At 41.6% G+C, this 26259-nt stretch overlaps 2 protein-coding genes across 2 annotated transcripts; both read left to right on the top strand.

Moving 5' to 3' along the window:
• Positions 1 to 514: 514 nt before the first annotated feature.
• LOC121610584 (cytochrome b5 reductase 4) lies at positions 515 to 16991 on the top strand. The gene is made up of 15 exons (XM_041942768.1): positions 515 to 631; positions 970 to 1123; positions 1799 to 1899; positions 2555 to 2627; positions 3833 to 3914; positions 4024 to 4081; positions 4498 to 4591; positions 5133 to 5165; positions 5248 to 5370; positions 5676 to 5816; positions 7168 to 7314; positions 11011 to 11161; positions 12210 to 12296; positions 13203 to 13364; positions 14309 to 16991. Exons 1-15 carry the CDS (start codon positions 548 to 550, stop codon positions 14361 to 14363), a joined length of 1545 nt encoding a protein of 514 aa, XP_041798702.1. The 5' UTR covers positions 515 to 547; the 3' UTR covers positions 14364 to 16991.
• Positions 16992 to 19738: 2747 nt separating this feature from the next.
• On the top strand, positions 19739 to 26259 carry mrap2a (melanocortin 2 receptor accessory protein 2a). Its single transcript, XM_041942412.1, has 3 exons — positions 19739 to 19844; positions 21007 to 21106; positions 25788 to 26259. Exons 1-3 carry the CDS (start codon positions 19739 to 19741, stop codon positions 26257 to 26259), a joined length of 678 nt encoding a protein of 225 aa, XP_041798346.1.

The raw sequence follows: 26259 nt of genomic DNA, 5'->3' as shown, positions 1-26259 counted from the left end.
AAACCGACCACATACTTAAAGGAACTTGCATTACTTTAACTGTTAATCATTTCTTCATGCTTTTGTAAATGCTGACATTATATGCAATGTATAAGCCGAGCAGTAGAGGGAAACAGAGGACTGTCGCAACTTGATGACATCATTTGTTGACGAAGTTGTCAAAGTGTGCGACAATTATTGTAGTCTTTACATGGCGGAACAACATAGGCAGGGTTTAGCTCGTAATTAACCTCTAAATAGTGAGAAACTAATCAGTTTGCTTGTTATTTGACGAGCAGATATTAACTTTGATTGGAATTTAATTTGACGAGACATAATTACCAATTAGAAAGGTAGTCAGCGTGCAACGTTAATGTCTTGTTAGCCTAGCTTAGCCGTTTACCTAAGCGGCATTGCTCAACACAGTTTTAACAGAGATGTGTCTCAACAAGTAACGCCTAACAGCCAGTGTGACTACAAAACTGTTGTTCATATGTTGTTGTGGTAAACTGTCGCTGGCTGAATAGGTTTTCTTCGAAACTGGGGCTGCCTCCGAAGCGTTCACAACATGTTGAACGTTCCGACCCAGTCGTTCCCTGCCCCGAGTTCCCAGCAGCGGGTCGCTCCGTCCGGCCAGTCCGGGAGGAACAAGGTAAGACTGACTAAGACAGATAAAAATAAAACACTGTTTTCCTGTCTATAGAGAGGACACGGAAATATGTTACTAAACTGACGCTGTACAGCTGTTTTAGAGTGACAGAAGCACACCACAACCTCATAATAATAGTGAGGTTCATGTCTAGTTAAATTCGTTAGAGCCCGTCTTCATTTCGTCATCTCTATAACTTAATCAACATGATTGTCGGTGTTCATTTTAAACACTCACTGGTATGTTAGCTATTGCCTGTACGGACTCTAGATGACTTTGGTATTAACATGCCTTCACACAGGAAGGGATGAAGAACTCTGAGTTGACTCTTTCCCTCTTAGGTGGCCCTGAAGCCCGGGCACAGTCTGATGGACTGGATTCGGTTTTCCAAGAGTGGAAAAGATCTGACCGGGCTCAGAGGGCGTTTGATTGAAGTTACCCAGGCAGAGCTGCAGAAACACAACACAAGAGATGACTGCTGGACCTGCATACGAGGTGAGCCTGCGTGCTCCTGATGTGGGACAGAGGGTGAAACAGATCACGTTAGCTGTAGCATTTAGCCAGTTGATGAGTACTTGATGTCAGCTTGATGATACTTGATCCCACTTGGTCTTGAATATAGACACTAGACCAAAGCATTAAGCCCTCACAGACTTAAAGTCACGTTCCCTGTGTGCTTAGCGAAAAGTGTGTGTGTGCAGGTACAAGAGATCAAAATGCTTTCTGAGGAAAGGTGCAGCACTTTCAAAAATCAAATTTTACCATGAGGCAAATGCATTTACAGTGCTTTGCATAAGCATTCACTGTCCTTGGACTTTTCCACATGAACTACACTGGTCTTACGTTCAGTTGCTGAGCTAATCATTGTGTGTGTGAATTCTTAACAATGTACCAAACTGTTTATTCCGAAACATCTGCAGTAGTATTTTGTCTGTCTGATAGCCTGTTTACTGGCAGTTAGTTAAATGGAAATATAACACCCTGAGTTGACGTTTATATGTTTTCTCTACTGTGATAAATAATCACTTGATTGCCACAGAATCCCTCTTCAATTTGCAAATAGTTTTAATCCCACCGTTTGATATTAGTGTCTGTGCTGGTATTGCTCTCTGTTAGCAGAGGACACAGGAGCAGGATATAAATAAAGCTCTTCTTTCTCAATGTTTTCAGGTATGGTTTACAATGTGACCCCCTATATGGACTACCACCCCGGTGGAGAAGAGGAGCTGATGAAGGCAGCTGGGATAGATGGCACTGACTTGTTTGACCAGGTATGGAGGGTGATGGAAGGAGTAAAGCACCTTTGTTTTCATAGTGCTTTTTAAAGATAAAGTTAGGCCTTTCACAATTATTAAGTGTTTGCCTGATTGCATCCCTTTCTTCTGCTTTGGCACTTGAGTGACAGTTAGCTTGCCCAGAATCTTTTCTTTATTCGTATCCTGATTAGCTTCCACAAAAACAAAAGACAATGATAGAGGTCACATATTGTCAACAAAAAAGCACAAAACATCCAAACACAAAGATCAGAAACCAAGTGAACCGACTTCACCCATGAAACTGCATGAAACAGTAACATCTTATGAACGGGGAAATGAAGACAAAATTGTCATACACCCAGGCACCAAAAAACAAATCCAAACAAAACTGTTCCAAAAAGAGTAATAACAACAAAACAACATCATCTCTGTAGTTTGGCAGTGGGTGACTGCTTGTTCTTGGTAGTCTGCCCGAGCATTGAATTTAACATTCCCTGAAGAAGCTCAGCAAGAGTAAGATCAAGCCCCAGGAGCTTGGGAGGGCTGGTGCATGTTTTGTTTTGACTGCTTTGTGCAAGGTTTGATGTAGTTCTGTAAGTTTTTTAATGTGGGCATGGGTGACCTGGGTTTATATCTGTTGCTATGGTGACACATGTGTGTTTGTGCACAGGTGCATCGCTGGGTGAACTACGAGTCCATGTTAAAAGAGTGCCTGGTGGGCAGGATGGCCACAGCTATTAAAGGTAAACACACACAGAACCCACCGTGTCTCTGTATCAGCACCCCACGGGCTGCTAACTTCTGTAGTTGATCTGCAGCCTTACCTCTGTGTTCAATCAGACTGGCGTGTACTTCTCAGTGACCCATTCCCAGTCTGCAATCACTGTACAGTCTCTGTCTTTAACAAAACCCACATATGTGCATATCTGTGTGTGTCAAGTGTCATTTATGAAGATTCATATACTTAGTCTGAGCAGGAGAAGGATGACTCCTAGGAGAGAGTGTAATGTCACTTTCAGCTGCAAAATACAAATGATGATAATATGTTGTCATTTTTCTGACAGTTGCAGTTTTAGACAACGAAAACATTTGAAATGCAATAAATAGTACTACTTACTGTATATATGTGTACTACCTGTATAGCAAAAATAATACAGGTAACTAACTTACCTTTTTGTGCAAAAATATGATTCAACATTGATCGTAGAGGCTGATCACTAAACCGTGTGCCTGGATCATGTTTCTTTAAACAGACAAATGGGTCTTTGTCAAAAATGACTCATTACTTCATGTGTTTATGTAAAGCAAACACAAAACATTAACTGAAATTAATATATATTTAATAATATCTTTTCTTAAAACTCATAGGCCATTTGCATCATAGGCTGTTAGTAAAGCCACTTGTGTGGCTTGAAAAATAAATGTAGATACAAAAGTAGTTGGTTTTGGTGGATCTTAATCATCGCAAGTTGCGTTTTCCCTGTTTATGGTTCCCGAACAAGGTCAGTCCCAGAAATGATTTCATTATCATATATCAAGTGTTCCCAAAACATCTCTTCTCCCACAGAATGTTTCTGCCTGAGCACCATCTTGTGACATCTCCTTGGTGAACGATGCTGATAAAATGCTTTTACTTTGTTTATCCTGCTTTGAAAATCTTTCACACAAAAATGGGACAATTAATAAAAATAGGGCAAAGTCCAATGTTGTGTCCCAAACAGCAGCTCCCAGCTGCGTCAAAGCTTTGACGTCAGAGTCTCTTAAAAACACTTGAACAAAACAAAAAGTAGAGATTTCAAAATTGGATATCCAAAGAATAACTTCGACATAAAATAGACACAACTGTCGCACATGGTTGCTTATCTCAAGCAAGTTTCAAGTCTTTGTGATTTGAACTCAAATGTGAACTCAAGTCTTTATTGTAGTGATGTTTTTTTCTCATTCTCAGCTGTCATCCCTCCTCCACCACCGACTGGCCTCGCACCGCCTATCTCAGCAGCTCCTCCCTCTGTCAAAGACTCTCGGCCTCGGTATGAAAGACAGCACATCTAAACAAAGTATTGTACAGACATGTCAAAATTAAGCCAATAGCTTAATAATCAGTGACATTATTATCCTCTGCCTGTTGTGTGTGTGCAGGTACGACTGGTTCCAAACTGATGCGACTGTTCATCTGGTCGTTTATGCTAAAAGGAAGGTAATCACTCATCGGTCATACACACATCCATTATTGTGTTTGGAGAGTTTTTACTCCAAGACAGCCCAAGCACAGCAAAAGAACCCAGGAACCACTCTTCATATGCCCCCCCTGCTGGACCCTCTATCTGCAGGCTAAACCACAGACCAGGATCTGCAGCTTCATTGAACCTTTGTTTATACATGTGAGGGTTGAGAAGCTTGATGGGCTGATGCTTAGGCTGCCTTTGCCTGGCTGTTCTATTCATCAAACATAATTTTGGTCTGAATTACTGTTAAAAGCTTTAAAACCTGTACCAGCTACTCAACTAGTCCATTTAAATAAAAGTTTGAAGGATGAAATTACCAACTGGTCACAGAGGTACCTGGATCAGTGGTAGGAGGTGACATATTTTTGTGTATCATGTTTTCTGTCAGATCCCCAGCACAGGCTGTACCATTGCAGACCTCGAGGCGGGTGTTCTACGACTAGAAGTGCTGCTGGGGAAAATGTCCTACATGATACATTTACGTGAGTAGAGTACTGGCTTTTTACTAACTGACACCTTTGGAACGTCTGCTTTGAAAAATCCAACACAATACTTGCTGGCTTGCTTGTTAGTGCCAAGATTACTTATTGTTTTAGAGGGTGGATTGATTAGGACAAACAGCAGAATGCTGGATGGGCAGCGCTGCTGTAGCTGTTTTTAATACTCTTCTCCTAAAATAATATCAACCACATATTTAATAGTAACAGAGAGCTGACTATGGTTGTAACAAACATGACATGACATGGCAGAATCAAGGCACAAGTCTGTTGTTTTTCTGTTTTAGCAGTAAGCCTGTTTCCTCAGATGACCACACTACTTGCTGTTCAGGTGGCATTGTTAGGGCGAGTTATTAGTGCTGCTGATATGGAGGATATAGTTTTGGAAAAGTCAGGATCAGTCCTGCACAGTGCCGAGTGACCGGACAATTTTGTATCTACTTTCCAAGTATACTTTTTCACAGCTGTTTTAGTATTATGTTGATGTACACATGGTACAATCATTGTTGCTCTCATGCTCTTTCAGGTCTAGCTGATGAAGTTGAGGGAAACCTTGCTGGTAAGATAATGTCTTTATTCAATTAAAAAAAGATCTTTGTTATTGTCTTGTTCTTATTCCTAAACTGCCATGTCTTCTACAGTGCACACTGCCTTCTCAGTGGGAAAGATCCAGCTCAGCATACGCAAACAGGCTAAAGGAAAATGGACAAGTCTTGGTCAACCACTGGAATTTCACAATACATTTGTACTGAAAAAAGACAGAGGTGAGATCCAACATCAAGAAACCACTCCACTGAAGATTGAGCACCCCCCCCCCCCCCCCCCCCCACTTATTGCCAGCCTATTATTTGAATGTTAATGACGGACCTTGTATCATACCCATTAGTCACTTAATGATGTGTGTATTTCCAGTGAATATCTTTATGTTGAAATTTCATTTCAGTTTGCAGGATCACCAAAAACTGCTTTTGTGAGCTCATCTCAGTCAGAGTCACTGGATATTTGCTACCTTATTTGGAACCCAATAAAGAGATAAACTGAGACTACATCAATAATCCCCTTTTTACAGCTCTCTACTATCGGGATTGTGCGTTGGTGTCCAAGACCAAGGTGAACCACAACACCCATGTGTTCAGATTGCAGCTTCCACGTGGGACTGTCATGCATGTGCCTGTTGGAAAACATGTCTACCTCAAAGCCCTCATTCAAGGTAAGCACGAAGCAGTACTGCACTGTACTGAATACAATGAATGTTGTCCTTTATGTTTAAAACATTCAGAAAAACTGGTACATATTTCAAGTAAGAAAACACTGTGCTACATTCAGTGGTGAGGGTGCAGTACACATGATTCCAGCACGCCCTGCTTCAGTGTGACGTACTGAGTCAGTAGAAAAACCACATTGTTAGGCTATCTACCAAGGCTTCCTTATACGCCAGTGAATATGCTTCCACATCATCCACAGCCACTAAATACAGTAGACCTCAAGTCTGCTTTAAGGTCCATCTGTTTACGTCTGATTTTCCCATCTCTCTGGTGTAGATCTGCCTTTTCACCATAGATGCTACTTCAGAATATCTATTTTGCTTTCTGAAACATATGTGCTTCATCATGCCTGGCCACTGTGAGCCCAACCTGACCACAACATCAAGCCAAGCTCCGAATGTAAACTTACAGTGAAACTTTGGTGCTTTATTGCATTGAAATAGCATAATACTGTTATATTGTTTGTTAACAATATCCTCTTTAATGATCTAAATTTTCGAGTGTGAGAGAAGTTTCATGTGGAGATACTGTGGTTCACATTCATCTAAGATGACATTACATTTGTCCAAGTTTATTCATTTCGCTAATGTTTTGTACAATGTGCAATCACAAATATCTTCAGAAATATTTTTGAAGTCAAAAAGAAAAAGATATATTAACACAGTCAGATATAAATGTTAACTCCACTTCCACAATTAGTAAATCATTTATAGAAACTGTAGGATTCTTTGATCCAGTTAATACTTTGATACTAATTCGTTCAACAGTTTGTTCAGCATTTTTTCATGCAATGACAAACATGATGGCTTTAACACAAACATGATGATGTCCGTTAGGTGGCACTGGATGGTATGAAGCAAGTCTTAATTGTCGTGAGGAGAGAGTTTAATTTAATTTAATTTAATTTAATTTAATTTATTAATCCCAAACTGGGAAATTATTCTCTGCATTTCACCCATCACTGTAAACACACACATGCACTTGCAACATGCAGTGAACACACAGGAGCAGTGGGCTGCCGCATCAGGCGCCCGGGGAGCATATGGGGGGTTGAGTGCCTTGCTCAAGGGCACATCAGCCGGCTAATGAGGGGGGGATACTCCACCACACACAAGTTTTGTAGGTGGAGGTGTATTACTCCATATATAAACATGATATACCATGTTACTACAGATGCAGAGAGGAGCTCTTTCCTGAGACACCCGCCAGGAATTATGCATGTAGTGACAGAGGAGGTCTGAAGGATACTTGATATGATTGTAAGAAATTTGATTTCATTCTTGTTTTTGTCCTCAGACACTGAGGTAGTGCGACCATATACTCCAGTAGATCAGAGCTTGGCAGCATCCTCCTCCTCCTCCTCACAGGAATCAGACCTCTACCTCATGATCAAAGTTTACCCTGACGGGGTGTTCACCCCACATCTCGACAGCCTGCACATCGGTAAGTCACGAGGAAGAGAGAGACTGGGGGTCAGATGTTCGTGCATGAGAGTGCAGCTTAGCACTATGCCTTCATCAATTTCCCCACACAATCTGTGTGCCATTAGGGTGTTTAATTCAGTCAGTGTCTTGGACTCCCACCCCCTTCCAGTTGATATCTGGGAGTGAAGCTGCCAGTATACTCCATCAGAACCTCTTGTTGTATGGTGGAATACTTTCAGAAACCCCCTCCCCCCACACTTTACTGAATCGGAGGTTGCATCCAATCGACAGACGAGCCGACATTTCACACCCACTTCATGCCGTGATTCTTCAGCTGTGTTAGCTCAGTTGACAGTTAAGTGATGTCTGATATTGCCAAGCTCCAAAAATAAAATAATAATGTAGTTTTACTGCATGGAAATATTTAATGAAGTATAATAAACACATTTAGTTTGGGCCCAGATAAACTCCAGCAGAGAAGATAACTGCCTGATACTCATTATAGCCTTAACTGTAGCCCTATTTCTATTATCAATTCAACAAAAGTTATTAAATGAACTTCAGAGGAAATGAATATGAGATGGGATGACAGAAGACAGATAAACTTAATAAAGCCTCTAAAGAAATGTTGAATGTACAGTATGATAAGGCTAATGACTCCCTCAGGTATGTGCAGCTGAAGGTTAACTGTGTTTGGAAAACATTGCAGTTGCTCGCCTGCTCTGAAAATGATTTGGCTGTTTATTCTATGTCATTTTGAATTTAATGATCACAAAACTACAGCTCCCTATCCATTCTGTGTTGACTCTGTTTTTCTTTCAAGGACCCTTGTTTCAAATTATCTTCTGTATTGCCCTCAGGGTCTTTCTGTCACTGACTGTTCTGTAGAAGAAAGGTCAATTCAAAGTTCCCTCCCCACCACAACCTTCCTTTTTAATGCACCTGCACTGTTTGCATCTGCTCTGCAGAAGTTGCGAATTTTCCAAGCAAAATGTGGCCCTTATCATATCTCCTCTCTTTATTAGGCTTGTTTGTTATACAGAGGCACTCTGCTGCAGACACACAGTGCACCACAGATTCAGGCAAAATGTGTTGTCATGCTGCTGCTGTGACTGTTTAATAATGAGACATAAATCTTATAGCTGAATGCATCGAGGGACTGCCTGGCTCGTGGCCTGTAGTGAACTGTGCTCTCATGATTTTTGACAGCAGAATGGCTTTCAGCAACCGCTGTTTCAGGTGAATGTGGAAATCTGGAATGTAGATAAAATTATGGAAAAGTCATAAACAACAAAAGTAACACAAGGAGTGTTAATTATTTGACAAGTAGAACTAAAGTATGATTTTCCCTGTAGACTAATAAAGACAGTGTGTAGTTAGATAAAGATAAAGCCTCCTCACTGTCAGAGCTGCCCCAATTCCAAAAAAGTCAGGATGGTTTGTAAAACATAAATAAAACAGAATGTGATCATTAGATAATCCTTTTTGACATATACTCAATGAATCAAATCAAATCAAACTTTATTTATATAGCACTTTTCATCCATTTAAAATGCAACACAAAGTGCTTCACAAGATAAAAGAATACAACAACAGAGAGAATAAAAGCATAATATGACAGACAATATCCCACTTCCAGATATACACACATGCGCTCACACAAACACTCACAAAACACACACACACACACGCACACGCACACACAGCGCTGAGACATGGCAGGGCACTGAGGAACCATGTAAGGAAACACCTATGGGAGACATCCACACTGGGAAGCGCCACAGCCTGCGGCCACCAGGAGCGCCGCCACAGAGACCATCCAGACGCCGATGGACAGGGGCAGACTCCGCACTTAATGCAGAGCCACCCAAGTCCCTCGGGCCCAGGAGGCCTCCAAGGCAACGGCCCCCGTGGGCAGACCGGGCATACACCCCAGTGTGGAGGCCCCCCATGAGGAAACACTGAAGCTAAAAACTAAAAGACTAAAGAAAAAATAAATAAATAGATAAATAACCAAATAAATAAAAGATAAAAGCAGGTATAATGCACAAAAATTAAAGCTTTAAGAAAGTTAAAAATGTGGAGGTAAAAGAGACAAATAAATAACTAATAAATAGTAAGAAATAAATAAAAGTAATAAGCTTTAAAGATGTAATACTGATAAAGTGCATAACTAAGAACAAGTCATAAGAAATATAAGCAGTAAAAATAGCATAATAGAAGAATTCAAAGTTTAAAAGAGATCAGTTAAAGGCCAAACCAAAAAGGTGAGTCTTGAGCCTCCTTTTAAAAACATCAACAGTCTCTGCAGTCCTGATGCTCTCCGGCAGGCTGTTCCACAGTCGAGGGCCGTAATGGCTGAATGCAGCCTCCCTGTGGGTATTAACTCTCGGAATAATTAAAAGTCCAGTGCCGGAGGACCTCAGGACCCGCGAGGGTTGATATGATAAAAGCATGTCAGATAAATAAGTGGGCCCAAGACCATTAAGACATTTAAAAACTAATAAAAGAACCTTAAAATCGATCCTGAAACACACAGGGAGCCAATGCAGCGATTTTAAAATCGGTGTAATGTGAGCACGCCCTCTGGTCTTCGTCAGCACGCGTGCGGCTGAGTTCTGTAATAGTTGCAGGTTAGAAATGGTCTTTTTGGGGAGGCCAGAGAGCAGGGCATTACAGTAGTCTAAACGACAGGAGATAAAGGCATGCATCAGCACCTCTGTGTTAGCTTGAGAGAGAAATGGGCGGACTCTGGCTATCTTCTTAAGATGATAAAAACCTATTTTTGTTACATTTTTAATATGTGGAATAAAATTCAGCTCAGAGTCAAAAATGACGCCCAGGTTCTTTACACATTGTGTTGGTTTAAAATCTTGTAGTTTTGGTAAAAGTTTCTCTCTCTTGCCTTCAGGACCAATGACTAAGACCTCTGTTTTGTCCTGGTTGAGCTGTAGGAAATTCTCTGCCATCCATGAATTTATATCTAAAATACAGTTAAAAAGAGCAATTGGCCCTGTGTCTTCAGGAGACACGGCAATGTACAGCTGTGTATCATCTGCATAACTGTGGAAGCTGATGCCGTGTCTCCTGATGACGTCCCCAAGGGGAAGCATATATAGATTAAAAAGAATTGGACCTGAAATTGACCCTTGGGGCACCCTACAACTTGTTTTATGTGTTTTGGAGGAATATGTATCCAAACTTACCCGGAAATATCGATCTGTGAGATAGGAGCTGAACCAGCTAAAAACAGTACCAGAGAGGCCGACCAGGTTTCTCAGTCTGTTTAATAAAATGTGGTGATCTACTGTATCAAAGGCAGCACTTAGATCCAGTAGTACCAAGTAGTACAATGAACACAGTACAAAGACAAATTATTATGTTTGACCTCACCAACTTCATTGATTTTGGTAAATATCTGCTATTGTGGGTTTGTTTTAGGGGTCAAATGGAAATGCACTTTTGTGTCTGTGGTTATGATGTAATTTCTGACTGCATGTACTCTGTCTCACATACAGTGATTGTCCCTGTATAATTTCAGTAAAATAGTGTTGAACCTCATTGCAATTCGTTGCTTGTCCAAACATCTCTGCGTTGGCCCTTCTTTTTGACACCCTTGAACTTCATTTGATGTTTTTCTCTATTACTCCAGATGTTTGATGAGCGCTGAGTGATTAATCATGCTTTTGTCCACTTGTCTGTTTTTACTCCATAGGTGACCATATAGCTGTTAGTGGTCCAGAGGGTAACTTCAGTCTCCGCCCCCTTCGTGATGTCACTTGCCTTTACCTCTTAGCAGCAGGCACCGGGTTCACGCCCATGGCGCGCCTCATCCAGCTGGCCCTGCAGGACATTGACACCATCAGGTGGGAACCCTCTTAATTCATTCTCTCTTTTTTTTTTTCTTCTCATTCTTATATTTTCTTATGTCTCTTTTGTCACGTAATGATGTTGTTATTGTGTTTTTATTCTGTTTCATTTAAGCCCCTTTCAGACATGCACCCCTTTACATTAAACTGATGGCAGTTTAACATATTGGTCTCATGTGTGAATAAACACTTTGCAGCAGTCTTCCTTGGTTTGACCCAGGAAGATTTCTGTAGCACTTTAAACACAGCACAGGTCTGAACTGAAGGCTGGCAGATTAATGTAACAGCCACAACAGCACAAGGTTAACAGGGCGAGACGGGGAGAGAGAGAGAGAGAGAGAGAGAGAGAAAAGCATGTCTGCCATTGAGATATTACAGATTGAAGTTGTTGAGGATGTGCCTCTCAGATCAGATTTTCTCCTCACGATGCAGCCTTTTCATCCATAGTAATTAAAAACAGACTCTCCCAAACTTTTAATTTTCATTCTAACTGTGTGGCTGGAATAAAATGAATATCCATGCAGCATGGCGTCTATCAATGCTTATGTACTGTCAAACATTTTAGACAGGCAATATAATTCACTCTCTAATAATGTTAAATAATGAAAGTGATACACAGATGTGCCACTGAGAAGAGGAGCTAGTGTCCCTCCCACTCATGATAGTCATTAAGACTTCAGCAGCCAAATAAGTTTTAAAATCTGAAAGTGATGCAGCCTGTGAGAGAAAAGGAAACACTCCTCATCAACCCTCATCATCAATCCTCTCTCTTTCTCTCTCTCTCACACACATCCATAATGTAAATATGTGTTATTATTATCAAGTTTTACTTTTATTACTCTGGGTTAAAATGAGAGATTTTGGAATGAGGTGGAAAAAAAGAAGAAAAAAAGACTCCTTGTCGTCATCATTGTTCCCATCCACAGTACAGTTTGGAGAAAACAGTCATAATGTGCTCCTTTTTACTGTTTGTATGAAATCTCCAAAGCATTGCCTGATAATCCACTGTGTGTGTGTGTGTGTGTGTGTGTGTGTGTGTCCTCAGACAAACCAAGCTGCTCTTTTTTAACCGACAAGAGGAGGACATACTGTGGCGCTGTGAACTGGATGAACTGGCTGCTGATAATGACAGGTATGAAGCTGTGTGTTTGTGGTTAAGGCTTTATGCTGGTTGTCCCTTCACTGTTATTTATTGTTAATAGAATACAAAAGGTTGTGGAGTGTGTAAGATGGCAGTGGAAGGTAAAGGAAACAGGCTTCCAGACTGCAACCATTTAGACGCATTTTGCAACCGTTTTTGGAAACAGTGCGTCTAAATTTCAGATGTAGGAGCACCAGTTCAACTTGCAAATTTGCTTTGTGTTTTTTTTTTCTTTAAAATTACCATTGTATACCACGTGAAACCACCGGAGCAGTGTTCCTTCCATGGCAAGCCACCACAGCATTAAAAAAAGAAAACAAGACTTTCTGTGATCAATCATTTGATCTACTTCTTCGGTACATATGGGGTTGTTGAATTTGTTACTCTACCAGCGAGGCCTGATCCACCCCAAAGAGGGGAAGAGGGAGTGAGACGGGAGTGAATGTTCAAGGACATTAAGCTAAACAGTTTGTCACATGCTGTTGGATCATCAGCTACAGTACTCGTGAAAATTAAATATTTTACAATAAAAAAATCAATCACATAAAGTTTCGAGCAAACTTTGGGTAGCCCCGTCCCCAACAGTCTTTGACTAAAATCACTCCCTTTACCCTCCTGTCAGCTGTTTCTCTCACACTCTGTTTTGTCATGTCTGTTGAGTTTTGACAGCAAGATTCAATGGAAGACATGAGATGTGTGCAGAGGGGGTAAAATGTGACACACTGAGGGGACATGAGTCGTGGTGTGAATGTACACTGTGCTTTTAGGCTGGACACACTTGGAATAAGGCAGCGAAAAGCATCTGATTTTCAGCTTTATAAACTCTTCTGCTACATCTAAACCTCAGTCTTTGTACATTCTCAGTGTGTGTATGTGTGTGTTGTGTTTGTGTGTCAGGTTTCAGGTGGAGTACATCCTCTCTGAGCCCTGTGAAAGCTGGACTGGCAGGAAGGGTCGGGTGGATGAGTGCATGCTCAGGGAGGTCCTCAACAGGCCAGAGGGGTCCAAATGCTATGTGTGTGTGTGTGGCCCCACTGCCTTTACAGAGCTGACGATAGGGTGTGTAACACAACCTTTATTATATAACCATTACCTCACTGACAGAATACTGCATCTTAAAAGATATTTCCATTTACTGCTATTCAGGTCATAGCTTTAGCAGTAATTTCTATCAATTATGACAACACTGTACACATTAAAGTAATTGCTCAGATTTGAGAACATATTGATATTTCCACAACAAAGTCAGACAGGAGAAGAAACACGAGTCAGATTACAAGAGACAGCTGATCAGACATCATGTAAACAAACAGACCATATGTCCAGATTATCTAAATATCTTTATTTGGGCATAAAGGCAAAAGTGAGCAGATCTGTTATAGATATGTTAATAATAATCCCTCATACCATGGGAATCATGGTACGTTCAGTTAAGCCAAGAAGAAAACTGCATCCTGCCTTCCAAGATGGCGTCGCATTCAATCCGATGGAAGTAATATCCTTCCTGTACTGCAATAAAAACAATCCCCTGCAGCCCAAAAGGCATTATCTCATTCATACCATCACTGTAGAAGAGATGCTTCTCCAACAGCTTTCAAAAGACAAGGCAAAAATTTCTTCAGTTTTTATTCGTCTTGTGTTATTTATTATTATTTTTGAAGGTTTAGTATCAGTTCTCAATAATAAATCTACGGTGCAGAAAAAGTCTCCACCTTAAAAAAAACAAAGACAACAAAACATTCTCTCCACACTTGTACACTCATACCAACACACACACACATGCAAACATGATACACATGATATCTCTAAATGAGAAATGTGTGATTGTATACGTACTTGTAGAGTCATGGTCACAGGAGATGAGCTGTTATTTTAAAGCTCTGCAGACCTCAGAGTGCAGTGAGACTCCATGTTTGCCTTGAGTGGCCCAGCTTTGGCTTGTCCTCTCTGTGCACTCAGCGGTGTCTTGCCTTGACCTCCTTTTGTGTTTGTTCATCTTTCAGGTTGTTGAAGCAGCAGGGCTTCAGGGAAGAGGAGCTTCATGCCTTCCAAGGCTGATGAGCTCTGCCTCAACCCAGCTCCACTCTGCAAAGACTGTGTGCCTGTCAGTGAGAGAGAAACAGCCAGTGTCAATGTGTGTGTTTGTGAGAAGCAAAGGGAGCATTGTATTTCTATGCACCAAGGACCAGATTATGCTGGGAGCAGACAACACACTCCAGGCTTCGATGGGCTGTAAAAGAAAATCTCAGTGCAGCAAGATTTGTATGATTGTGAACAGTTTGGTCAGTGTCTGGACAATAGAGCTCGTGACAACAGAGAGTTGAAACATTGTAAAGGGGAGTAAAATATACTGAGACACAAGTTGAGATGATGTAAAATGATGAGGTATATGCAATATAAAACAAATGAATCTGAGCTTTGTAGTGTGCTGCAGAGGATCTGCAGGCACTTAATCTTCCAGTTACATGAACGCAGTTACAGGAGAGTTAAAACCACTGCAGTGAAATAAAAGACATTTTAGTGAAATCTGTAAAGCTTAGTCTCCCATTCATAAAGACTGGGGTCATTTTCATTATTACTTCCAATCAGACTCATAAAGTTGACCTTTATAAAAGTTGATTTTGACCTTTTAAAGAGTAACTACATACATGCTTGTCCCTGCTGCTTATTGTCATTGAAACCAGTCACATTGCTGCAACAGAAAGGAAACACTGTGATGTAACACTGTACTGTAGTCAGTGTTACATCATTCTTCAGCACATAAGATGCTCTTCACGGGTAGAAATCGTCCCCAATGTAAAAAACAAATGAACACCTGAGCTCCTTCTGGCCTCTTTCACAAAAGTCCAGCAAAATGTTGCAGTGATTCTGAGATGCACCTCAGTGTACCAGGACACCATCAGGGATGTAACCTGTGATCCAATGGTGATTCACTTCCTTCAACATCAGGTAAACAGGTTGATTGGTGACAGGTGACAGTATCATGATTGGGTATGAAAGGAGGATCCTGGAAAGGCTCAGTGGTTCACCGGTGGTGATGGAGTGATGTTCACCACCCTGTGAACACATGATTGGATTAAGGATGTTATGACATCTCAGACACCTCGTCAAGCTTATTTACAACTGGTTCATTCTTGTTTTACACAGTGTCCCAACTCTTTTTTAGAATTGGTGTTAAACCATCCTGGAACCTCATCGATGCCTCCTCCTTGACTAGCATCCCCCCCCCCCCCCAGATTGCTGCCACCCCCCACCAGAGCCCTATACCTCAGCTGAGAGTCATTGACTTCCACTGCCTGTTGTACTCTCCACTTCCTCCCAGATCATCCATCCAGATCACCAACAACAAAAGAAAGAGTGTGGAGTTACTCTTATAGTGTTAATCCTTGAGATCCTAAGTGATGTGTCCTCATTGCCTTTTGCAGGAATTGCTTGTAAGTCTGCACTGTGTGTGCAACTTTATTGTTCTCTCGATGAAGAGTGGAGTCCACATTGACTAAAGGGTCGCCACATCACCGCCAGCAAATAAGAAAAACAGGACATTCACAAACTGTGTGGAATGAGTGGGAAGGCTTTCTAACAGCACAACGCTAATTTGAAGGTCAGGTCTGTGTGTCCCCAGAATTACTGTCGCAAATACAAACTCCTTTGAAAAGCAAAGACATTGTGTAAAGAGTCTGTCCTCTTCAAACGTCTGTTTAATACCTGTGCATGCAGTTAATGATGACATATCAATTTGCTTTCCCTGTATGCTTTCAAAGGGATTGTTTGTCCGAGTCATTTGATTTTCTCTGTGAACAAGATGAAAATTGTGTGCCTCCTGCTCTCTGCTTGAGTCTCTAAAGGTGGGATTCTTCTGCTGTCCGTTGTGGCTCAGTTGTTACTTTTATTCCAAACAAATCACAGAAGGACCTCATCTGGTAAAAACCCACCAGACACTGCATACTAAGAACAGAAAGTGTGCCTGCTTAGACAGAAAGAGTAGTAAAACAGATATTCCCTTATATGAAAATGTAAATCCGGTTCCTGCCAGAGACGATGATTCACACACAAAGTAAACCCAACATCATCTCCAGCCATCTGCTCTCAGCTTACATCCAGTGTTATTGAAGCCAGTTTTGTCCAGTCCTGTGCCATGAATGTATGGAGGCCATAAAACTGATGAAAAATGTGAACGACACTCTCAAGCCAGCATTTTGTTTGTCCTTTCTGGGCTACTGTAAAAAACATGGCGGTGGGACATGGTGGACACCGTGGAAGAGTACCCGCTCCCTCAACAGGTATAAAGAGCTCATGCTAAGGTAATGAAAACACAGTTCTTATTTTCAGGTGATTACACCAATGAAAACATAACTGTGGATATTACATTCCATTTCTGCCAATGTATCAATGTATCCCCCTAAATCCTTCACGCTGGACCTTTTTTTATCATGCCACCATATAATACAAAATCCTCTCAAACTCCAAACGGGTCGATATCACACACTGGTCAAGTGTTATATATTGCACTAAACTCGACTGGAAGGAAAACATCTGTGTCGCAGTGGTAGAAGCCACAGGCATAGAGCAAACTGGATTACTGATTACGGTGCTTATTATTGCTTTGTGGTTGGCTGTACATTAGGAATAGTGTAATTTCTGTATTTATTTATGCTGCATGCTTTATCTCCATCGCTGACTTTGGGTCATTCTGATTTTATGAATAGATACCAAGTTCACAATAAAAAAAATTATCTTACATGGCTTGTCTGATATACAGTATATTAGTATATGGGACAGTTATTGGCCTTTCATTAAAGATGTCCCAGTCACCTCTCTGAAGAGCATATGATGTAGTTCAGAAATACTGTTCCATGGTGCTGTTTCAAAGCTTTTCCACTCTGACCAAAAATCAGCTCTGGGGGAATTACTGAATACTTTGTTGACATGTTGACATGACAGAAGTGAAAAATGATTATTTATAGTGAATATTGGCACACCGGTCTGGCAGTTTTGTTTCATACAGCAGCCGCCTCTGATAGAAGACCTTGTGAACATTTAGCTCAGGCTTGTCCAAAGTAGTGCCCGTAAGACAAAGCTGACTTGCTATAAATTTGTTTTGGCAAAAAGCAAAACAAAACATCTAACTAAAATAATAGATAAATCCTTGTTTCTGCTGTTGTATTTGTTGTGAGCTAAAATGCCTTTTTAAATGTAGGCCCTCTAATAATTATTTGCCATAATCTGCGTACAGCGGGCAGAGTGACTTTCAGTCGTACATTTAGGTATGAACGTTCAGTCTGGATTTGTCAGCAGGCAAACTTGCAGGATACTATTTGTGTTACTGGTGTTCAGGCAGCAATGGTTAATATAAGTTATAAGAGGTTATGAATAATAATAATAATTATCTAGCATTTATAATTTTTTTATGGAATTTGAAGTAAAGTATGGAAGTATTATCAACACAATGTACTCATACCCTGTCTGTGTTATAATTGGATCAATATTGATGTATCAATATGTAAGCAGTACTTTAATGTTTTAGGTGGTTGAGGTGAAACTTCATATTTTTCTTAATTTGTAAAGTGACAAGTACCTAACGCTGTAAAGTAGTGTGTAGTGGAGTAGAAAGTAGCATAAAGCAAGGACATAAGCAAGGTCCAAGTATGTCCAAGTTACTTTCAGCCACTGTTGCTAGGATGCATTCCCCTTTTCTGGTTTTGGTGATTCACCACCAACGTGATTAGGAGCCCAGAGGAAAAGAGGATGTGCAGGCCACTCGAGCATATGCTCAAACTAAGCCTGTCCACCTGGTTGAGATGTTTTGAACATTCAAGGAGTTTGTATTGCCTGTCATAAGCATTTTAATCATCACGGCAGAAAAGTGATCACTCGCACTCTGAGGCTGAACACAAAATGTTTTTCAAGCTTGTTTCTAATAGCAGGAGGATGACTAACAGCGGCGACAGTATGAGTGGCAGCAGTTCGAACATCTCACAGGGTGTTATTTTAATGCACATGTGTTTTCCTAAGGCGCTCAATTAGATGAACCCATCTACTCCTGTCCATTAGTTACTGAGGAAAATAAACATCCCAACAGCAGGAGGACAGACCAGTATACGTCATGTCCAGCCCTTCAACAAAATGCTCTGTATTTATTACAAATTCTAATGCAGCAAGGATGCATCCCCATTCAGACATTAGCTCTCATTGCTTCCCTTCATCATCCCTCTTCTTCGCCCTGTGCTGCCTCATCCACAGAGAACATAGAACAAACAATGTGATGTGTCTTCTTCCAGATCCATTACTCTCTGCCTTCAAAAAGCAAAATTACAACATATACAAAAGGTGCTGTTTTCTGCAGTAACTGGATGTAAGACAAATGTCTGTACATTAAGCACAGTGTAGTAAATGTGAGCTTTTGTTGTTGCCAGTGTCACCTTGCCTTTGGAACACTACCTTGCATAGCTGCTTCATTGCCACCACATGCTGTCTGAGCAGCTGTTGATTGTTCAGAATGAACTGTGCAGAGTTCGGTTTGGCGTCTCTCTCTCTTTGAGGAGTGTTCAAACCCAAATAATATTGCATGAAAGTGTAGTGAGGTATGGCACCTGACACTGTCAAGTAGCGGTTGGTTCTCCCCCTCATTCTACATGGTGACCTTTTCCCCCTCACTCCGCCATAGAAGCAATGAGAATGAGTTTCAGCAGAGATCTAAAGACAGACAAACAAACAGTAGACAAGGAGTAAAAAATAAGCAATAAGAACAGAAAGAGAAATCTATTCTTTCTCTACACTTAAAGCTGAGGGAGGAGGAGAGAAGGAGAGAGAGAGAGAGAGGAGAGAAAAAGAAGGGAAGAGAGAGAGGAGTAAAGGAGAGAGGAAGAGAGAGAGGAGTAAAGGAGAGAGGAAGAGAGAGAGGAGTAAAGGAGGGAGGGAAGAGAGAGAGGAGTAAAGGAGGGAGGGAAGAGAGAGAGGAGTAAATGAGAGAGGGAAGAGAAAGAGGAGAGAAAGAGATGTAAGAGAGAGAGGAGAGAAAGAAAAGGGGAGAGAGGAGAGAGGTAAGAGAGAGAGAGGAGAGAAAGAAAAGGGGAGAGAGGAGAGAGGTAAGAGAGAGAGAGGAGAGAAAGAAAAGGGGAGAGAGGTAAGAGAGAGAGAGGAGAGAAAGAAAAGGGGAGAGAGGAGAGAGGTAAGAGAGAGAGGAGAGAAAGAAAAGGGAAGAGAGAGAGGTGGGAAGGAGAGAGGAAAGAGAGAGGAGAGAGAGGAGAGAAAGAGAAGAGAGAGGACAAGAGAGAGAGGAGAGAGGGAAAGACAGAGGAGAGAGGGAGAGAAGGAGAGGGGAGAGAGGTAAGAGAGAGAGGAAGAGAGAGAGGACGTGTGGTGTGACTGGGATAACTGGAGGGCTCTCAGAGGAAACGCTCTGTAGCTGCTTCTGTTTCAGAGCTTTTTCCGAGATGCCAGGCGCTGGCGTTCCTAACGGCACCAGGGACTACGAATGGAGATATGAATACTATGACGAGGAGGACCCGGTGTCTTTTGAAGGACTCAAGGCGCACCGCTGTGAGTAGCCCTTTGTTACTGTACACACTCCTCAGTGTAAAATAAACTACCTATTACCTATTACTATTACCTGACAGACCTGCTGCAACAGTGTCTCTGGATTTCAGCAGCAAGTATGACATCTCATTTATGCAATATAACAATAATAATAATAATAATAATAATAATAATAATAATAATAAAAGACTTGGAGTTCATGAGGCCTTGAAATATTTGTGGAACGTGTATCACGTGTATTTGGTCAGTATAATAGCTTTCACCGGGTCAAGTTTTCAGTGGTATAATATCAAACTGTACTTCTCCACAACATTTGTTCCACAGCATTAAAAATGTTTACTTTACACAGAAAGATTTTACATCTAAAACAAACGAGCATACAAAATATCACACACTGTAAACGACTCAACACTGTAGTTAGAGTTAGCTGTCCTGAGAAAACTTCACATATCACAAGTATTTTGTGGAAACGTTCGCTAAGAGACATTCGAATATGCGAATATTCAACCCACATCACGAGTCACATGTGGAACAGCCTCCATCTCGTGACTGACCTGCTCAGTCTGGCCTTTGGGCTGATGTTAACATTAAGGGCTAAGCAAAAATGGTAAATGGACTGTATTTATATAGCACTTTTCTAGTCTGCTGACCACTCAAAGCGCTTTACGACACGAGCCTGCATTCACGCGTGGCAGCTAGGCCACCTGCTCATTACGAGCATTAACACACTCACACATGCATTTCTTGCATTGGGATATGAGCCAGGGCAAAGTCAAGCACAAAGACCATGGAGTGGGTAACAGCCAGGCTGAACAGGAGCAACAGACGAGGCCCGGAGCAGAGCAGACAGACCTGCAGGGAGGAGAGAGATGGTTGGTAACAGGCAACAAGCAGATGGAAACTGGAAAAAGGGCTGGAGATGCAGATTGATATGATCTGCTAGGGTGGCAGAGCTGAGCCTTGATTACAGGATGGGATAGAGCTGGGGAGGCTCTGCTTGGACACTCAGTCGGATATTCCACATCATTTCATTGAATATTTGTACATCACGTGTCTCAAAACATCGTATTGTGATTACTAGGGCAATGAGTTTCGTTTCAATCTGTCAACATTCATCATATCCTGTATCCTTGTCTTGTCCTTGTCTTTTTGTTTGGTTTTGTAGACTCTATAGTGATCGGCTTCTGGGTCGGACTGGCTGTCTTTGTCATCTTCATGTTTTTTCTGCTCACACTCCTGACCAAGACCGGAGCTCCACATCCTGAGTGAGTCACAGCAATTCAGCTCAGCACCACCGTTAGATGAAAACCATTACCAAACACCTACATAAGTGAAGACGATTCAGACTCAAACGTTATCCCAAAACTGCCATAAACACGTCAGTGAGCCACCCTGTCGCATTGGGCGACACGTTCCTTCATTACCATGAACACACACTGTAGTTCCGTTTTTTGTACATACACACCATCCTGCAATCCCAAACGTTCACAAGAGCACCATATGTGTAGTGATTGCACCAATGAAAAATAGTCAACAATGGGACGAACTGTTCCTCTCGTCTGAGTAACATCTGCTCAGAACTACCGTGACCTGTTTTAGGCAGTTATTAAGTCTATTTATGAGCTGTTTTTAACGCTTGGCGTCTTCAGTGGGAACCAGTGGGCCAACAGACAGGGGAGGGAAGTCATGAGGGACCGAGAGAAGTACTGTCCTCAACACTTTGTTGGTTTTGGTCTTTTTATGAGGTGTGTTGACAGTAAGAACTGAGAGCGGCTCTGTGTTTGGGGGAGCCAGCTGCTGGTGAGCAGCCTGCTTGCAGTGATATTCTAATAATATGAGTAATAAGGAGTAGTTACACGATAAAACACAGTGTTGGCAGCAAGAGCTAAAAATATAATAATACAATACAAATAATAGGCTCACTCTCCATTTCATGTACTCTCTGCGTGAATGCACAGGCATGAACACACAGACTTGTTCCACTACTTTCCTTCAGATTCATTTTGCTGATTTCTCATCCAAATGTAGTAAGAATGGAGCAACTCCAGGGGTGGAGAACTATCAGTTTTCATGTAAACGTACATACACTCAGGAAGAGTACGGCTATATTCAGCAAAGCCACCCGCTCTATCAGTGTAAGACAGCAAAGAGTGTCTATGTGCAATGAGCGAGCTCATACAGTCAGAAGCTGTAGCTGCTGTTTGGTCCTGTACATGTAGAAAACTGCAGTATATTTGGCTACTGGGCTGAGGCAGATGGAGGGCATTGTCCTACTGGCTTATTAGGACCTCTTTTTATCAGAGCGTCCAAGAGGACGGAGTCAGTATTTACTCCGCCTGCTGGATGGTGAAAAAAGCTGAAGCCACTGGAGGAGGGAGGATACTGCAGTGATTGCATACAGCGCTGAGATCAGTTATTACGTCTGCAGATATAGGACACCAGATTTCTGAATTAAATGTGAAAGACTATATTGTTATTTAGAAAGTTTGAATGATTTTATTGTACTCTTCAGCATACATACTGTACGTACAGTTTCTCATTCAGCCTGAACTGTCTGTCTCTTTCTGGACTCTTGATTTCTGAACACTGATGTAAAAGGTGGTGACTATGTGTGTGTGTGTGTAATTTGTATTAATAATATAAATAATGGCATTATAATCAAAAGGTCCCTATAATAAATATAATACACATGGGTGAAACTGACTTTATCTTATCAACACTTTATCTCACTACTGCTGCTTTTGTAGTGTTAGTGAAAGAAAGGTGAGCACCGCTCTCATCTTTTCTGTGTCTTCTCTGTCTCGGCCTCCTCGCCATCACGTCTTGTAGGGAGATTGATGCAGTGTGTATAAAAATAGATGAGTATAATAAACTACAATCTATGACTTACTGGTGAATGAGTTTTGGACTTGCAGGAGATTTATTAACTTATCTTTGTCCTGCACAACCACCTACAACTTATCAAGAACAAGACGTGACAGTGTAACAGTAAGATTAATGCACCTCTGAACTACTGAAAAGGTGACATTGAAAGTGAAAACTCTTTTGGTACTGTAGTTTGTAGTGCAAGTTTGTAGTTTTGTCACTCACCATCTTCTTGAGCAATGCTGAGGACAGTTTTACAGGACAGAGACTTTACCTGAACTGTTGGCATAAGATGATGTTAATGACAGTCTGATGAAATGACCTGAGCTGTAATAAAAAGTCCTTACATTGAACTCTGTTCCTTTAAGTCTCTGTTAAACTGTGCAGCAGGTTAAAGAATCTCCTCCAGAAATGTAATGTGCTGTAAGCCTCCTACTTAACTGTGAAGTCCTCTAAAACAGGTTCACAGTTTTTTAAGCCTGTCTTTTAAAACAACCCTCACATGCTCATCAAACAGTTTTTGGTGGCTATAAACAGTTGTCCTGTCCATACTGGTCTTGAGGAGACCCAATCCAGGCTCAGTCTGTGCACTGCTAATATAAGGCTTCAGCAGTCTCAATTATACAAATCAAGTGAGTATTTCCAAAGTTACAGTAATTTTAGAACAAAATTCCCTCTTTAAGTTCCTGAACTTTAAATTTATTTTTGCATGATGTGGCTTTTGTCCTATTTCTTACGTTTCTGATGCCATTCCAACATATCTGTTCACAGCCAATCGTGACAGAACTAAAACAGCTTACTTTTATTTATTTGTTTGCACATTCAAAAAATGGCATCAGTATGAAAGATATGATATGTACGCATATATACAAACACACTTTTCCCAACATGTTCTATGCTATACATGAATTTCAAGGATACAAAACAGGGTTGTGCTGCTGCAGCTGCAGCCTGAAGCTACAGCTCATACACAGACCCGCTCAAGGTAAGATAAACAGAGGAACAATGAACAATATCTAAGTTTGAATTCCACAGCACAGCTCCTCTGCATCTAACTGAACCACATTACTGGAACATAAAGGAAGAGAGGTACTAGTCTGGGAGTATGCTGAACGAAAGAATGGCAAAGCCAGTTTTGAAAAAAATAAGAAATTTCAGCAATAAAGTATAAGTATATATATATGTATAAGTATACGTACAGTGTAAATATACACGTCTGTAGGTTGTTGATTCATTTAAATGATTACAATAATGGAAAAGAGGTGCTGATGATTCATGACATGACAAGAGGTGGCAAATCTAACACATTTCTTTTGTACTATAAACAGTTCGTTAAAAAATGAGGAATATGTAGTCGCTCATGCAGTATTTACAGTAATTTACAGTGAAAGGATAGATTGGACTGAATACACTGGAAGATAGCAAGATTGATTTGTTAGGTGTGCATGTTTTCTAATTATATCAAGAGATCTCATTGTTTTTCATCAGTGTGATGCTTCTGTGAAAGTTTGTCATCAATTCAAACCCCAAAGACCTTTCTGCAGTTCATTTTCTCATTGTCTGCTGATAGCAGGCTATAGACCTGCAACTGACAGTAATCAACATGACTATGAGATCTGAGTCTGACTTCTAGTGTAGAGTAATGTGTGTGTGTGTCAGTGTCAGTGGATGGAGAAGGGTGTATGACGCATTCACTGGCGTCAACTTTCGTTTCTCATCCACCAGCAATGGCTTCCTGAGGTTCCACACAGAACACAGTGTGCTGTCAGAAACACCAAATCAAATGACCTCACACACACAAACACACACACTCACAAACACACGCAGTAATTTGTGTGTTGTTTTTCTGAAATGTGAGAAACATTTTAACATTTCATTGTAATTAGTGGTGGTTTGTTTATTTGCTTGTTTGATGTTTTGACTTTAAAACTTAATTGTGATTGGTTGGAACTGTTTGTGACACTATTCCTAAAGAATCAATATTTATTCCATAAAGGGTTAAGTGTCTTACTTGGTTCAACCCATACTGCTGTTTTTTTCTGTACTGCCGTAATGTGATGTGAAATGACATGACAGTGATTGGACAGAGGTTGGACAGAGGTGGGAGTCAGTTGTAGCTGCAGACGCACAGTTGAACAATAATAATAATAAAAATACATTTTATTTAGAAGCACCTTTCAGAACACTCAAGGACACTTTACAGGGCGGGTAACACACAAATAACACAAGATAAATACAAGCACAATAATTAAAACCCAACAAGTAAAAACAAGCTACAAGGAGAATTGGAGTTATAGAGAGAAGGCAGTCCGGAACAGATGAGTTTTCAGTTTGGATTTGAAAGTGGGGAGAGAATCAATGTTTCTGATGTCGGGCGATAGTGAATTCCAGAGCGACTGAAAGCTCTGCTCCCCATGGTGCTGAGACGGGCGGAGGGCACAGAGAGGTGGAGAGAGGAGGATGATCTGAGGGAACGAGAGGGGGTGGCTATGGAGAGGAGGTCAGAGAGATATGGGGGTGCGAGGTTGTGGATAGCCTTAAATGCAAAGAGTAGGATTTTGAAAGTGATTCTGTATTTAACCGGGAGCCAATGGAGCTGCTGAAGGACGGGGGTAATATGGTGAGAGGAGGGGGTCTTGGTGATGATGCGGGCTGCAGAGTTTTGAACCAGTTAAAGTTTATGGAGGGACTTGTGAGGGACACCGAAAAGGAGTGAATTACAGTAATCAAGACAGGAAGTGATGAGGCTGTGGACCAGGATAGCAGTGGTGTGAGGGGGGAGAGAGGGACGGAGACGGTTGATGTTTCGTAAATGGAAATAGGCAGACCGGGTAATGTTATTGATGTGAGAGTGGAAAGACAGTGAGCTATCGAGGATGACACCCAGACTCTGAACCTGAGGGGAGGGGGACAATGTGGAGCTGTCACACTCAGTGTGAAGCTGTGCGGAGCTACAGGTTCAGCTGAGAATCACTACGAGCGACGCACATTTCACCTGATCCATTGTTGTGATTATAGGCCCTTTAAGGATGTTGCTCTTCACACTGTATCCTCTCTCTATGTATTCTCCTTTCCATGTAGCAACACTAGTCAGCTGCCCCGTGTGATTGGCTGCACGGACACCAGCCTCAACAATGCAGCCCCTCCTCCCCGCCGTAGTGTTCTGGACTCGTCCTGCTCTCTTTTCCAATGCTATGTCTCCAAGGAGAGTCAGGTGAGCTCCAGGGCCCTGTGGACCACAGGTGGTGGTGTGGGTGGAGGAGCATCAGGAGGCTGCAGCAGGAGGCCCAGCAGCAGTCTGGAGGCGGGGGACGGCACACTGCTGCAGGAGCTAGCAGTGACACCTGATTGGACGGGGAAAGAGGCCGTCCTGCTGGCCCAGGTCAGCATCCCTAACTGTGTGAACTCTGACCAGAGCTCATCTGTCGGGGAGGACAACCTGCTGCTGGGAGACCTAGAGCTGCCAATCATTTTGGAGGGGCGGGGTCACAGGAACCATAGTGATTTCAACATAGGCCTGGAGAGCCTACGTGACAACTCGGTTGATATCTGA

This window comes from Chelmon rostratus, chromosome 8 (assembly GCF_017976325.1).
Source record: "Chelmon rostratus isolate fCheRos1 chromosome 8, fCheRos1.pri, whole genome shotgun sequence".
In the NCBI taxonomy this organism is placed as follows: Eukaryota; Metazoa; Chordata; class Actinopteri; order Chaetodontiformes; family Chaetodontidae; genus Chelmon; species Chelmon rostratus.
This window is presented reverse-complemented; position numbering and strand designations above follow the sequence as displayed.

Bases quoted from the DNA above. Each gene is read 5' to 3' on its own strand.
- LOC121610584 (XM_041942768.1), top strand. From the start codon at position 548: ATGTTGAACGTTCCGACCCAGTCGTTCCCTGCCCCGAGTTCCCAGCAG. The intron at 1,900-2,554 runs GTATGGAGGGTG...GTTTGTGCACAG, and splicing joins GCACTGACTTGTTTGACCAG to GTGCATCGCTGGGTGAACTA. The intron at 13,365-14,308 runs GTGTGTAACACA...TTCATCTTTCAG, and splicing joins TTTACAGAGCTGACGATAGG to GTTGTTGAAGCAGCAGGGCT.
- mrap2a (XM_041942412.1), top strand. From the start codon at position 19,739: ATGCCAGGCGCTGGCGTTCCTAACGGCACCAGGGACTACGAATGGAGA. The intron at 19,845-21,006 runs GTGAGTAGCCCT...TTGGTTTTGTAG, and splicing joins AGGACTCAAGGCGCACCGCT to ACTCTATAGTGATCGGCTTC. The intron at 21,107-25,787 runs GTGAGTCACAGC...CTTTCCATGTAG, and splicing joins ACCGGAGCTCCACATCCTGA to CAACACTAGTCAGCTGCCCC.